Source organism: Xenopus laevis, chromosome 3S (genome assembly GCF_017654675.1).
Source record: "Xenopus laevis strain J_2021 chromosome 3S, Xenopus_laevis_v10.1, whole genome shotgun sequence".
In the NCBI taxonomy this organism is placed as follows: domain Eukaryota; kingdom Metazoa; phylum Chordata; class Amphibia; order Anura; family Pipidae; genus Xenopus; species Xenopus laevis.
In genome coordinates, this window is record NC_054376.1 from 90,025,230 (window position 1) to 90,041,087 (window position 15,858).

The following is a 15,858-nucleotide window of genomic DNA, read 5'->3' on the forward strand; positions in this document are numbered from 1 at the left end:
GCTGGTACCAAGGGAGTTCAATAGAAATTTCATCCCCAGCAGCTGCCACAGGTTGGCATGACCAATATAATTCCATTATGTATGTGTGAGTGATTCAGATCTTCTGTAAGGTCTGGGGTCTGTGGGAGCAGCTATGTGACTTCTAGTAAATCTATTGACCATACTGATGTTTTGTGTCTACTGTTTTTTAGTTTTTGATCAATTCTCAGAATAAATATAACAATAACTATCTCAGTGGCAATGAAAATGTGCAGAATAAGATAAACTTGTTTTATTATATTGATTATATTAGTTGATAAAATAAATTTTGTTGCTGTATATGTTCTCTAAGGGAGTTAGAGGGTAGAATTTTATTGCTATTGTTTTTCCTATTGAGTCTGAAATATAATTGGTTCTTTAATCTCCTTTAGACTGTTTACTCGATGGCCCAGTTTCCCTTCCCACAGTTGGCAGAACTGAGAGAAAAATACACATATAATATAACACCTTTCCCAGCACCTGTTAAGTCAGCTTCATTTTCTGGGTAAGTAACATGAAAGTAATATCTGTATGCACACTGTATAATTTCAGCACAGACATGTAAATGTGAACATTTTTGCATATTTAATAGAACTGTAGGAAGATATTTTAATTCTTTGTTTTTAGTAGGTAAAAATGTAGCGGCAATGCACCCAAAACTATTATGCATTCCATGGCCTTAAAATGTGTTCTTTCTGTTTATTCTGTAATGTTATCTTGTTAAGTGCTTATCTAGTTTATTACACTACCCTAATTAAATGGGATACTGCCATGACTTTTAGGGTAAGGGCAAACACTAAGATTCGGGGAGATTTAGTCGCCCAGTGACAAACTGCCTCTTCTTTTGGCAACTAATTTCCCTGAAAAGCCTTCCCGCTGGCTAGATTGTGTGCCGCTACCCTAACGGTGTCGTTTTTAACATTATATAAAACTGTTAAAAAAAATCTAACTTTTAAATCTTATTTTCAGACAATGTTTTAATAGGCAGCCATCTCTGTTTATTATGCATGATCCTGTGCTTGCAGAAACAGCCAGCACAGCACAATGCAAATAATGCAAATAATACTTTCAGTCAGACCGTGCCTCAGCTTTTTAATTATCTTCAGGTCTTAAACTACTACTCAGCTTCTCCAATTTCTTCAAATGGGTGTTATTCTTATACCGGAGCCTTTTTTTTTCAAGCTCTAATAACTACTGCTGACCTGCGCCGGAGGCGGGCCAAGCCGGTCGGGCACCCTAGGCAACCCAGCCAGCTGTCAGTCCCCTCCTCATGGCACACCTGTGCATACAGTTGGGTGCACACATGTTTCTGATGGCAGGGGCGCTCCACCAATGAGGCGAGTTTTGACGCTCCTGGTAACTAAGAGACGAATTTCCGTTTTTAAACCTGTAAATTCGGCTCTTCTAGTGCGCTCTCTGCACTAGCGACATGCACCGCGCCGATCCCCTCCGGCGCTGAAAAGGTGAGCGCCGTGAGGAGGGGTGGGGGCAGCAAAGGAAGGCCGCCTCAGGCAGTGAAAAGGCAAGGATTGCCAATGGCTGATGCTCGTGATATTGAGCACTGATAACCAGGAAGCGCATAGTTGGGCTGAGAGGAAGCAGCAAGCGGTGAGGGGAAAAGGCATAGAACAGGGATAGGCAGCAGAATAGGTGCCTGGCGCCCTCCTGCAACTACGCCCTAGGCACGTGCCTCTTCTGCCTACCCCTATTTCCAGCCCTGACCTCACACATCAGAGGGCTCCAAAAATTACAGACACTACCAACAACTGGAGTCTAGGCAGTGCAAGCTATTGTGGTGTAGACTTTGTGGTAGCACTCTTGTCTGCTACAGACCAGGAAGCAGGGCCACCATCTAAAATCACGGGGCCCTGTACAGCAAAATTTTGTGGGCCCCCTGGTCCCCGCCCACTCCACACAGTAAAAAGTCCAGACACCAGCGGTAAAAATGTTAAACCCCCTCACTCACAAGTAGGGATGCACCGAATCCAGGATTCAGCCTTTTTCAGCAGGATTCGGCCGAATCCTTCTGCACAGCGGAACCGAATGCTAATTTGCATATGCTAATTGGGGGCGGGAAATCAGGGGACTTTTTGTCACAAAACAAGGAAGTGAAAAAAATTTCCCGTTCAAATCCCTAATTTGCATATTCAAATTAGGATTCGGTTTGGTATTGAATCTTTCACTAAAAATTCGGGGCTTCGGCCAAATCCAAAATAGTGGATTCGTTGCATCCCTACTCACAAGTTATAAAAAGCCATTGGTGGTCATGGCCCCCTTATAATTTAAAAAAAAATAAAATTAGCGGCCAGGGTCCCACATAAAAGTTTTTAAAAAAACATTGGTGGTCAGGGCCCCCTACAATTTTAAAAAAAAAATCATTGGCACCAGGGCCCCCATAACATTTTTTAAAAAAGCATTGGTAGTCAGGCCCCCTATAAATTAAAAAAAAGTTTTTACAAAAACATTTGGTGGTGGTGAATTGGGAAATTTAAGAAAATGGCTTGCCTCATGCCAAATTTTTAAATATTTATAAAAATATATATTTTCACTGTTGTAAAACGGATTTGAGCTCAGTATTCTGCTTCAATAGCAGGGATGCACCGAATCCACTATTTTGGATTCGGCCGAACCCCCAAATCCTAAGCAAAGGATTCGGCCGAATACCGAACCGAATCCGAACCCTAATTTGCATATGCAAATTAGGGGTGGGAAGGGGAATTTTTTTTTACTTCCTTGTTTTGTGACAAAAAGTCACGCAATTTCCCTCTCCACCCCTAATTTGCATATGCAAATTAGGATTCGGATTCGGTTCGGCCAGGCATAACGATTCGGCCGAATCCGAATCCTGTTGAAAAAGGCCGAATCCTGGCCGAATCCCGAACCGAATCCTGGATTCGGTGCATCCCTATTCAATAGCACTTTTAACTGGGGTGTTTGGAAAACTTTAAACAAACCATACCTTTTAAAAATATTAGTGCATTTTTTTTTATCAGTGTCACATTTTCTTTGACCAATAAATGTAACATATTGATGATTTATAAATCTGTCCTGGAATTTTTGTTTGCTGATCTGTTAAAGGGCCAGTATACCCCCCCCCCTTTTCAACATGACCATTTTTGCTACTACTTTTTACCTATTCTTTTAATTCAGAACTATATATGGTTTGTATTCTTCCATTGAACAAAAAGCTGAAATGTTTTCACATTCTAATCACAGGCAATAAATAAAATTACTAGCCCACAAATAGCCCCAATATAAAATCGGCGGATTTTCCTCCATTTGTAAGGCTCTAAGGCTGCAGCTTAGGAAAAGGGGTGATTTGTTTATACAGGGCTCATTATCTCACTTCAAAACAAGAAATTAATTTATTAAGGAAACATTAAAATATGAAACATTTTTAAAATAGTTTTGTATTTACTTAACTTTGTCATCGCTAGCCACTTAAAGTATGTGAATAGTCTGTTTTTTCTTTATTGCCTTTGAAATACAGACGGACAATCAAAATGCGAGACAGTGATGAAGAAAATGAAATCGATGAAGATGATTTCAATGCTAATTCTGTTGGTTGCCTTGGACCATTCAGTGGTTTTCTGGCTCCAGAACTACAGAAATACCAGAAGCAAATCAAAGGTAGTACTGCACGAATGAAAATGACAGTATTATTTTACTTTGAAAGTAGGTGTCTGAACGTTCTGTAAGTTGCTGATGTATCGTTTTATTTGCATTAAAGTGTTCCCTAATTACCTCCCTTCAGATCAAAAAGAAGACCAGAGCCTGAAAGCTAGCAATATTGCTGAACTGAGTCCAGGAGCAATTGATTCCTGCCGGAGTGAATATCACGCAGTGTTCAATAGCATGATGATGGAGCGCATGACCACCGATATCAATGCTCTTAAGCAGCAGTACTCCAGGATTAAGAAAAGACAACTTCAGCAAATTAACCAAGTGTTCATTGCAGCAGGTAATACACAAATGTAATGGTATAAAAGCAGTTACCTCTGTTAAAGGAGCATCGTTATTTATTTTATTTACTGTATTCCTTTTTACTAAGAGGTGCTACTGAGTGACTTGTGTTATGTATGGGGTAGCCGAGGATGAGTAGAGTATAACAGTGCTTTATTAGCAGAGTCATGCAGCCATTACACAACAGTAAGCTTTCACTTTCAAGCTGTACAGAAAGTCCTGTGTATGCACAGTACAAGTCCTGTGCACAGTGACACCCGCGGGCCATTTGTATAAACACCACAACTTGTAAAGAGTTTTATTCCAACATAAATATACAACCCCGTTTCTAAAAGTTGGGACATTGTGTCAAATGTAAAAAAAAAAGAGAAGGGGATGATTTGCAAACGATTGAAACCATATATTTAATTGAAAATGGTACAAAGGCAACATATTGAATGTTGAAATCAAGAAAATATATGGTTCATTTAAATCTGATTCCAGCAACAAGTTCCAAAAACATTGGGACAGGGGCATGTTTCCCACTGTGTTGCATCAGTTCTTCTTTTAACAACACTTTGTAACCACTTGGGACCTGAGGAGATCAATAAGCTCTGGCATTTCAGGTACACAGAGGCCCAATCAGCCCACACAGAAGCACACACATCTCCCACCAGCCCACTAAATACTGACTTTCTATGGCATCTTATAGAAGCCCCTCTGGCATTTGCCAGAACCCACAGATTGCCAGTCCGGGCCTGGCTCTGCATTTCAAGCAGGGGGCCAATTTAGCAGCAGGACTCCTTTACTATAGAACCTTGCTGTTGTAATATGGGCAGAGTGCAGCTTGGCATTGTCTTGCTGAAGTGTAAAAGACATTGGGTGGCAGCACATATTGCTATAAAACCTGTATATATCAATCAGTATTAATGGAGCCTTCCCTGATGTCCCATGCCATGTGTACTAATGCACCCACACACCATCATGCCCTGATGTTATATCATACTGGATGGTCCTTTTCATCTTTAGCCTGGAGGTCGTGGCATCCATGATTTCCAATAAGAATTTTACAATTTGATTCATCAGACCAAAGGACAGTTTTCCACTTTGCCTCAGTCCATCTCAAATGCGCATGAGCTCAGAGAAGACAACAGTGTTTCTGGGTCATGTTTATGGTTTGTTCATGTTATAGTAGAGATTTTTCTTGCATTTGTGGATGCAGTGACAAACTGTATTTACAGACAGAGGTTTTTGGAAGTATTTCTGAGACCATGCAGTGATTTCCACTACAGAGTCCTGAATGTTTTTAATGCAGTACCACCTGAGGGCCCAGAGGTCATGGCCATACAGTATTGCTTTTTGGCCGACGCTGCCTCTATGGGATGCTCCTTTAATAACCAATCATTTTACTGACTTTGCCAGTTGGTGAGATGTTCCACCAGGTGTTTATATTTTTTATTTTGTTTAAGGATTGCACTACTTTTTCAGTCTTTTGTTGCCCCACCCTAACTTTTTTGTGTGTTGCTGGCATCAAATTAAAAATGAACATAGATTTTTTCATAAAGCAATAAATTATGATTTGCAAGTCATCCCATTCTCTTTTTAATTACTTTTTACACAGTGTTCCAACTTTTTTGGAAACTGGGTTATAGAATGATAATTATAAATGTGCACCTTGCTTTATGCCCATCAAATAGAATGTCTTATTAGAAACGCATATAAGTAATATATACAGAACTAATAGGCACATAACTGAAAGATTATTAAATGCCATTACTAGAAACACATTACATATAAGAATGTAAAACCATTAGATATATTTTTAATGTTTGTTTTTATCTAATCAGGGCATGAAGAAGAAAAAGCCTCTGGGATCCCATTAGATCCCAGGCATCAGCCAAATACTGGTATTCACTTTGTTACTGTTTGTTTATATGTCGGGTCTTGGATCTCTTTCTGTAGCTCATATACTAAGTTATTCTTGAGCTCTCTGTATTGAGACTCAAATAATCAAGACTGCATAAAGTTTCTAATAAAATCAATTTATTAAATTTTTTTGGTGGTGGTGGTGTTAATAATTAATTAATGTACTACAGGTATGGGATCCATTATCCGGAAACCCGTTATCCAGAAAGCTCCGAATTATGGAAAGGCTGTCTCCCATAGACTTCATTTTATCAAAATAATCTCCTTTTTCTCAGTAATAATAAAACAGTACTTTGTACTTGATCCCAACTAAGATATAATTAATAAAGCAAGCCTATTGGGTGTTTTCTGCATTCTGCATAACAGGTCCCATAGCTGTATAACATTGTATAATAAAGAATATTTATTTGAAATCCTTCGGTTGTGTGATTTGGGTTAAGTGTCTAATATCAAGCATGAGTGCAAATTATTGCTGCAATATGGGGCGATATTACATTGTTCTGATGCATTTTTTGTTGTTGTTCTTGTTTCAGACAAAGGTCCAGTGAGCTGTATTCTGCCATCTCAGGTTAATCATTCTCCGGTCATTAATCATTTATTACTTGGTAAGAAACTGAAGCAAGTAAACCGGTCTAAAAATATAGTCCATTTGCCAGCATCCAAATCATCCCTCCTGGCCAATGAAGAAACCAAAGCTAAGCAGAACTCTCCCTGGCGTACCCATATAAGAGTTCATCGAAAAAACATTGCAAGGGCCAAAGGAGAGCTTGGCCATGGGGACACCATAGGACTTATAGAGGAGCAGAACGAGGTCCCCAAAGATCAAACTGATAACTCAAAGGAAACTGAGGAAAATGCACAGCCTCCTTGCTCCTTGGCAGGGGAAGAAACCAGCTTGGACAGAACTGTTATGAAGGTTGATGGCCACTCTCCAGAGCCTGTTTACCAGGATGAAAATGCAAATGTAACTGTTGTGCAGAGCAAGCTGGAGGCACTGGAGCTGAGCCCAGATGCTAAAACAGAAGTCAGTTTGGAAATGAGTCAGACATTCCAGGAGTCGCAATCTGATTGCCATAGTTCCTCTAGTGAATGTGAATCTTTCAAAAAATCTCCCAAGGTGCAAGTATTTAGCCCTTTCCCAAATGTCAAACCACTTAGAAAATCTGCCACAGCCAGAAATTTGGGGTTGTATGGGCCAAACGGTAGAACCCCAACGGTTCACTTCCCACATATGAGCAAAACCTTCAACAAAGCTGCAAATGGTACCACTGGTAGCAAGAAGCGGTAACATGGTGCTAGTTTTGTATGTTTAGCAGAGACACTGTTCTTTTCCTTCATAGGCCTGAAGCCTTTGTTGTTTCATCCATTTCATGGCAAAGTTTGGTGTTTTCAGTGGTGCAGAGTCGTGGTTCTTTGTTATCCACCTATGGGCTATGGGACTTGTGGGTGATATTTAATATAGGTTGCATCTCTGAAAGATAATTGTTGAAACATACATCAGATACTTTTCTCAAAAATACAGTCCGTGCGGATCATGTATATTATTGGGTTGAACTTTGTATTTTTTTCTTGGTACAGTCCATCTACTATTTATGGCACATTTCAACTTTAAAATGGACTTTATTTAGATTTTTCAAATGTATGAACATGCTAAAGGAGCACTGCTGCAGGAACTGCTTGCTATTATAATAGACAGCATGTTAGAGCACAAAAATGTATGGCATCAGAGGCCTGGAAGTTTTATTCCCCGCCTGGCCAGTATATATCCAAGTTCTTATACAATACTAGACAATGTTTCATACACACATCCTTGCCACACAGTAAGCTGTAAATTCTCCGAGCATGCACAACACTGCAAAGCTTTTCTACATTTAAAACAAAGAAACTGACCAATTGTAGCTGAAAATCCTGTTCATTGTCATGAACTTGCTCTATATGTTTGGTTTTGTGCTCCTTTCAGTTATTAATAATACAGACATACAGTACATGATGATGCCAGTCAACTGTATGTCTGTGTATATACTCCAGTTGTTGCCAACAATGTAATAGACACACAAAAGCCATATACACATTTTCTTTATCTGTTCTACTACAAACCTATTACACAAACAGAAAGTAATGAACATTTTTGGAGACCTGTATTTCTGTGGATTTTCCCCAGAGGAAAACATGATATAATATTTCAATATTGCACCTTGATTGAGGAGTAAAATATTCTTATTGTTATATTACATGCTGTTTAATTTACAGTGATACAGATACTGATTTAGGATGCTCATGTCCTTTGATTTCATAATGATGAGTTTTGGAAACCTTTATTGAAATGTGTTTCCTGGGACATCATGAGCGCTATCATGTGTCTTGAACCATGCTGAGCTTGGAACGTGCCATTATTTATTTCAGGCGCAATAGGTAGGGTTGCACACTGCTGCATATGGGAATGATTGCCTCAGTTCTGCATGCATTTTTTTTGCATCTTGTGCTTCTGTGTTCTGGCATATTTTTGGAAAGAGACTTCTAGAATGCAGATAATATGTTCTTAGTTATCTTGAGTCTGTATCCACTTACAAACTTACTTTCCTGCAGGTGCAATTTCATTACCTGTCTCCACCACTGTGTATCCTCCGTCCTGTCATAATCATAGTGCCAAAATGCATGGTGGAAACGAAATATGGTGATCTATGTCACAGCTTATGTTTTTGTCTGGCCAGGCACCACTTGGTAATAAAGTACCTAAGCATCTTTGTTTGTGGTGTTTTCTTTAACTTTGCAAGCACTTAATGTCAAAAGAAAAATACAAGGAACAAGCTGATTACACCTATGTAGTTTGTCACTGTATGTTATACACAAAACCAAAACTCTACTTCCTTCTCCAGCATCTGCTGCATTAAAGTCAATGGGCCACTGGGAGCAACATTCAAGCGGCTGGAGAGCAACATGTTACTCGCATGCTGGTTGGGGATCACTGCACTAGACAGTCGAACACTTCTGAAAGTATAAAACAAAAAAACAGTGTATTTAGGACAGGGAAGTAAATCATACTCAGATCACTAGTAGATTTCGGAGGCAATTGTTAAACCCTACTCACGTGGATGGCAGTGTGGATGATAGAGTAAGACAGCAACAGTTCCCACTTGTTCCAAGAACAGGTTGTACTTGGCATGTCTAAATCACTAACAATTGCATGTCTAAATCACTAAAAATTGCATGCAAATATAACTATAAACACAGGTGTTTGTTTTTCTAAAAAGAAATCAGAAATAAACGCTTTACACTGCTATAGGCAAGCCTCTGGCACAAGGGACACTTTGCCACAGAGCTCAACAGGAGATTCGCAGCTGACAAAATACCCAACATTTGCAATATAGCAATCATAAGCAGAATTAGAATTATAAGTTGCCTGTCACCCCCAAGTGCCCTTCATACAGAGCATTTTCCATACTTAGCCACAGACAGCAGTGACTGTTAACCTCATGCTTTTTTGTTGCCACGATTCTCGCATGTCCTGACTAAAGAGGCCCCTATTATGCCATCCCTGTAGGCTCCTAAATTTTCAACTCCCGTCACAAATGCTAGTGCTAATTCCTAATCACTTTGGAATATGGGATCTCCTGATTTCTGATACAATTATCTGAAAAAAGTAAATGATATCATCCTTTTAAGCAGTGCTCCTTATTAATCCTTCATACTGGCAAGGACAAGACACAGTAGCAAGTTCTTGTGAACAGCAGATTTCTTTTTTTCTTGATCTATTTGGGATGTGTACTTGTGGTTTACACATTTGTAATTAAGTGGCACTAGGCAATTGTAATTAAAAGCATACAGGTATCTGTTATCTGGAAACTCGTTATCCAGAAAGCTCAGAGTTACTCTCCGTAGACTCGTTTTTTTTTTCAAATAATTCAGAATTTTAACAATGATTTTATTTTTCCCTGTATAAATAAAACAGTATGGCAAACAATGCTATTGGGGTTATGTAATACTTATGAATTTTTAGTAGACATAAAGTAGGGAGAGCCAAATTATGGAAAGATCCCTTATCCAAAAACCCCCAGGTCCTCAGAATTCTGGATAACAGGTCTCATACCTGTACAGTATATACAAACCCCACCACTGTACAGTACAACAGCTTTTACTTTTAACACCTACTATCTGTATTTCTTTCTACCAAATGTACAAAGTGTATTTTTTGTTGAATCCAGTCTGCAATGTTACCACTAACCAGATGTCCAACTGGAACTATGTAAAGTATAATATTAACCTAAGGCAACATGGTGAAATTGAATCAAATAAAAGTTTAGGGCCCCCCCTCTCAGTTTCTCTTGCTGGAAATGGTAGTTCATTCAGGGACTCCATGCACTGCAAAATGGCCCATCTCCTTCACTTCTATAAACCCCATTTCCCAGCCAGGTACATTCAGCAAACACCTGAATACGCCTTTCAGGACTCATGATCGTCTTACTTGGGGAAATTTTCAGGGCTCATAGGGGCAGATTTATCAAGGGTCAAATTGAAAATTCAAATATTTAAATTCAAATTTTTTTTTGAAACTTGTATGTTTATTATGTAATAAACGAGTACAGAACAAACACTTGACTCGATGGTACATAATGAAAGCACATATAAATACAAACAATATGCAAACTGTTTGGTACATGAAAGAAGGAAGAAAAGTAAAAAGAAAAGAAAGTAAAATAAAGCAAAACAAAGGCGTCATGGAATAAAAGAAAAATCCTAGGTAGTACATGGCATATGCGGCATATTAGGCAAGGTAGCAGGGTACGTAGCCTATTCCCCATAATCCAACTGCCACCAGAAGTAGCAATGGCAGAGGGCATAACCTCACAAGAGTCATAGAGAGTGCCACGGATCCCAAATTTGGCTACATTTGAGTTTGGACTCCAATGATCTTGCAATCATTCTCTCCATATGTTCCCTGAATTCCAATTGTTGGAGTAAGTGCTGTATATTAGGAGTCTCCTTTTGTTTCCAGGATTTCGCTATTAACGTAGCTGCAGTATTGAAAATGTGAAACAAGAGTTTCCTGTTAAGGTTAGGAGAGTTTTCAGGATATATTTGTAGGAGCCCTATTTGGGGCAGGCAAGGCAAGGTATAGTCCAATCTGTTGTTTAGTAAGGAAAAGACGGCAGACCAGAACGGTTTAACTGACGGACAGTGCCACCACATATGAATATAGTTACCAACTTCCCCACATTGCCTCCAACACAAAGGAGAATATTGGGAGTGTATTTTTGCTATCTTTTGCAGAGTAAGGTACCAGCGATGAAGCACTTTCAGATGTGTTTCGATGTGGTTTGTGCAGTTAGTTGCACCTTTGGGGGCCAATATGGAATGCTGCCAAATACCAGGGGCAAAATGAATTTGGAGATCGTCCTCCCATCTTTGCATATACGGAAAGAGGAAGTCATCTGGTAACTGGAGTTGCTGATGGTAGCAATCTGAAATGAGTGCTTTACCGTCCCATGCTTTACTGCAAAGGTATTCCATTCTAGTCTTAGGACGTAGGATTTTCACATTCGGAAGATGAGATTTGAGGAAATGAGTTACCTGGAGGTAAGTGTAATAATGAGAGAGTGGTAAGTCGTACTTTTCAGCTAAATCTTCAAATCTCCTCAAGGAATTCGCAAAGTACAGATGTCCAATATCAGTGATACCTTTAGTAATCCATGTTTGGAGATTGATGTTAGGGATCAAACGGTGCAAGGCTGCAATGGGAGTCAGAGGCGATGGAAAAGAGGTAAGGTTAAGTTTTTTGGTCATGACATCCCAGATATGTAACAGGGTCCGAGTTGTCGGCAACATGTGAGTAATAGGTGGCCGGAGTCTCTTAGGTAGCCAGAAAAGTTGTAACAGATTATGATCACTAACAAAATTAGACTCGATATCTACCCAATTTTTAAATTCAAATTTTGAGTTTATTTTAGTGTAATTCGACTAGGAAATAGTCCAAATTGTATTCGAGTTTTAAAAAAAAGTAATTAAATTCGAATTTTGAAATTTATCATGTATTGTCTCTTTACGAATTCAAATTCGACTATTCAATTTTTTAAACCTCGAAACGGACTCAAATTAGATTCGAGTTTGCAGGTCGATCCTATTCACCCAAATTTAAAAATTATGTCATTTTAAACATTTTTGAATTTTTTTAAAAAAAAATTTAAATTTTGATTGGTCTTTTTTTCGAATTTCGAGTTTATTGGAGTTAATGGGAGTTTCTATAAAATCCCATAAACTCTAAATTCGACCCTTGATAAATATGCCCTGTAATATTCTTTACACAATTCCATTTGTTCAGAAGATTGGAACAAGAACTTTTGTTTGTCCAACTTGAAGGTCCAGCTCTCCCCTCAAACAAGAATTTCTCTGCAATGGTGGATAGAGGATCAAAGCCTGTTTCCACAATGAAGGAACATACCCTAAATATTATAGATCCAAAAACCTGCTGGCTTTTTAAAACCATAATGTCCCACGGACCCTGGTTAGTCATTTCCTGATCATTATCACAGATGCTGATCTCTCCAGCTTCTTCTGAATCATCTACAAAGAAGGGCAAATAGAAAGGAAAACATTTCTTGCTGGCTCCAGAATAGAGCATCCAACCTAGATTTTAAACAACAACAACAAATGACTCATTATACATTTCAATCAGTGTATAATGATATTGTGTTTCTGGCAACGGGAGTAAACCAAAGAAGATTAACATTTAATCTAATCAGGGCTGGCCATAGGTAACGGTGTCTTGTGAAATGCATTACAGTAAGTACCCATCAAAAAGTAGTACAGTAACATGTAGTGATGGAGTCCTGAGTTTGATTCTGGCCAGGATGCAACGATCTGCAACAAGTTTGTATGTTTTCCCTGTGTCTGTGTGTGTTTCTCTCGGTGAACCAGTTCCCCCCAGCACAAAAACATAAAGTTATACAGGTAACTGGCTTCTGATACAACTAACCCTAGTATGTGTGACTGTGACTCCCACTGCGGCAGGGACTAGTGGGAATAATGTATAATCCCTGTGAAGCACTACAGAAATGTGTCTTAAAGAATAGTCAGTTTATACAGAAGGCTTCATTAAAAACAGATTTTTTTTTGCTAAATTGCCTTTCAAGTTTGGAACAGCAGAGGTCACCATTGTGTCATTTTACTGAAAATATGTTGATTTCACCCAGCTTGAATGAATATTAGATATTCCTGTGACCATGTAAGCAGAATTCTGAAGGTTTTGAAAATGATTTCAGTTTGAGGCTTGCCAGGCCACTATTAGTATTGCTTCAAATTATTTTAAACTACTTTTAACTTTGCTCAATGAAAATATTTCCCATCTGCTCCTCCTTATTAAAATTGTTTTGGGAATCTGGGCATTTCTTGAAATGACTGTGCCTTTGAAGTACCTTTCCATGCTTGGAAACGTATAACCTTTTGTAGAAATGTTGACATTCAGATAATCAGATGCTTTGATCCATGAGAATTGCATGTATTGTTTTCAGTTCGAGGTCTGGGATTATTCTGTGCATAGATAATTCCCACCTGTGTTCCTCTGGACTGGAATGTCTGGGAATGGCTTGGTGTGAATGATTATACCCCATCTGCTGCACAATTGTGGCTCAGCCAGAATGTGATATGTCATCTGGGACTTTATCTACTCAAATGTCAAAGTAGTAGGTGCATGTTTTTGTAGTCTTTTTAGTGTTAGGGCAGAGAGACACACAGGCAGATTCTGGGAGATTAGATGCCTGGTGACAAATCTCTTCTTCAGGGCGACTTATTTCCCCCAAACTGCCTTCCCACCTGCTAGAATTAAAATGGCACTCGGAGCACTTCATTTTCTGGAGTAGCCCGAAGTTGCCTCATGAAGAAACGACTAATCTCCCCCAATTGCCACATGTGTGTCTCTGCCCATAAAATGCCCCAGCTTGTATGTATACTGAAACAGCTTTGGGTATTTGGGAAGAAATTTAGAAAAGTTAATTATTTTGCGTGTGCATCTCCATATGTATAAATGCACATATATAGTTTATGCTTTTGAAGTTTGTTGTATAAATTATAATGGAGGTATAGTTGGATGGCAGTAAGGTCAAAACTGGCCAAATTGCCCAACCAAATCTTTGTATGTAATCAGCTTTACCATCACCAGTTTATACATTTACCAGTACGACACATGACCACCTTACTCAGGGGCACTCCACCAATGAGGCGGGCTGAGCTACTCGCCTCAGGTGGCAGCGCCCCCCCTGGTTGCTAGGGGCGGCAAAAATACCGCTCCTGGTAACTAAGAGCTGAATTTCCGGTTTTCAACCCGGAAATTCAGCTCTTCTAGTGCAGAGAGCGGAATTGCGCTTTCTGCACTAAGCGACATGGACCGCCCCTGCCCTCTCTCGTGCTGTAAAGGTGAGTGCCGTGGGGAGGGGCGGGGGCGGCCTCAGGCGGCATAATGGCTAGAATCGCCCCTGACCTTACTGACAAGTTTGCAGGCCTATTGATGAGTAACATGCTGATATTCAAGATTAAGCTAAATTCAGTATGGTGCCAGCAACGAGATAGATGGATTTTGGCAAATATTAAGGAGCAGCAAATCTTTAGCATCTTCAAGGCTCGTATAAACCACAGTAGAGAGTAAAGGTTATTCTATTCCAGAGCCCAGTCAAATACCTGTCAGCAGCCTGCAATCAATGTGTGATTTCCATTGGAGATCTTCTCTTAAACTGAAAAAGAGCCTCTAAAAAAATGAAAGTAAATATGCATTAAATGCTTCTTTAAATGAGAACTGGGGGCTATGCTGAACTTTCCATTTTACTGTACTTGGCCTTAAAGGAAAACTATATGCCCAAAATTAATACTAAAGCAACAGATTGGTTATACCAAATTAAGCAGCATATTAAAAGCAAAAGACAGAACTCTGTCTGTTAATTGGCTCATGTGACCTAACAAGTAAAGTTTATTTGGTGTGTTTGTGTGCGCCGTGAATCATACGATCCCAGGGGTGGCCCTTATTTTTTTAAAATGACAGTTTCCTATTTATGATTACCCAATGGCACGTTCTACTAAAAAAGTATATTATTATGAAAATGGTTTATTTACATAAAGCATGGTTTTACACCTGAGCTATTTATGCACTATCTTTTTATAGAGACCTACATTGTTTGGAGGGTATAGTTTTCCTTTAAGCAGTGACACAACAGTGGGGAAGAAAATGTAGGAAAGCGTGTGATTGGAAAGGGGATTGACCCCTGTTTGATATGCCCTGCTGCAATTCTAAATCCCAAACTGATGAAAGATAAACCTTTAAAACATGTCATCAGTTTGCCAGCGAATCTTCTCCAGATTTAAACTGAAATGAGAGTTTGACATGTCTTCCTAGACAGCCCCAGAAAATGAGAAAAGCATGTACTGATAATACAATCTGAGTAGTGCCAATGCAGGCCCTTAGGTTCATGAGCATGTCCATGGCAGACTCACTACAGAGAACTAGTGGTAAAAGTAACCTGTATGGGAGCAGCTTGGAATGATTTGTATAACTAACCTAGTTGGAAGCAATAAGGTAGATCATTAAATACATTTTGTTCTAATACTTTAAGCATTATACAATAGCCATAAGTTGTCTACAACTCTATATCCACCCAAAAAATTTTATAGAGGCTTTAAAGCACCTTTATATTTAGGAGACATAGTAATATGATTTGGGTGTATTGGATGACAAGGTTTTCAGAATGGCATCTACCTGCTGGCAATGTGCCAAACCTGGGAACCCTGCGTTGTATTGGTGGGAAAAGATTCGGGCAAATACCAAACCGGATCCTAATTTGCATATGCATGTCGATGCAATGTTTATTACCTTTTCTAAATAAATCATGACGAAAGAAACGGTGTGCGTTTCTTATTGGAGTTCTGGATTTGGCAATCTATACATGGTGAATGATTACATAACGATGTGTGCAGAGTTTTACGGTGTGTATG

General features: G+C 39.2%; 1 protein-coding gene across 4 annotated transcripts in view; it reads left to right on the plus strand.

The window, feature by feature from the left end:
- Positions 1–8,628, plus strand: part of tbc1d30.S (TBC1 domain family member 30 S homeolog) — a 40,565-nt gene extending 31,937 nt beyond the window's left edge. For 2 of the 4 annotated variants that reach the window (XM_018255987.2, XM_018255989.2), the window contains 5 exons: positions 411–523; positions 3,509–3,648; positions 3,773–3,979; positions 5,808–5,867; positions 6,420–8,628. In XM_018255987.2, the coding sequence (XP_018111476.1) occupies positions 411–523; positions 3,509–3,648; positions 3,773–3,979; positions 5,808–5,867; positions 6,420–7,174 (1,275 nt within the window). In that variant the 3' untranslated portion in view covers positions 7,175–8,628. The remainder of the gene's footprint in view (positions 1–410; positions 524–3,508; positions 3,649–3,772; positions 3,980–5,807; positions 5,868–6,419) is intronic. The other 2 variants (XM_018255988.2, XM_018255990.2) reach the window with 1 other exon arrangement.
- Positions 8,629–15,858: the final 7,230 nt, after the last annotated feature.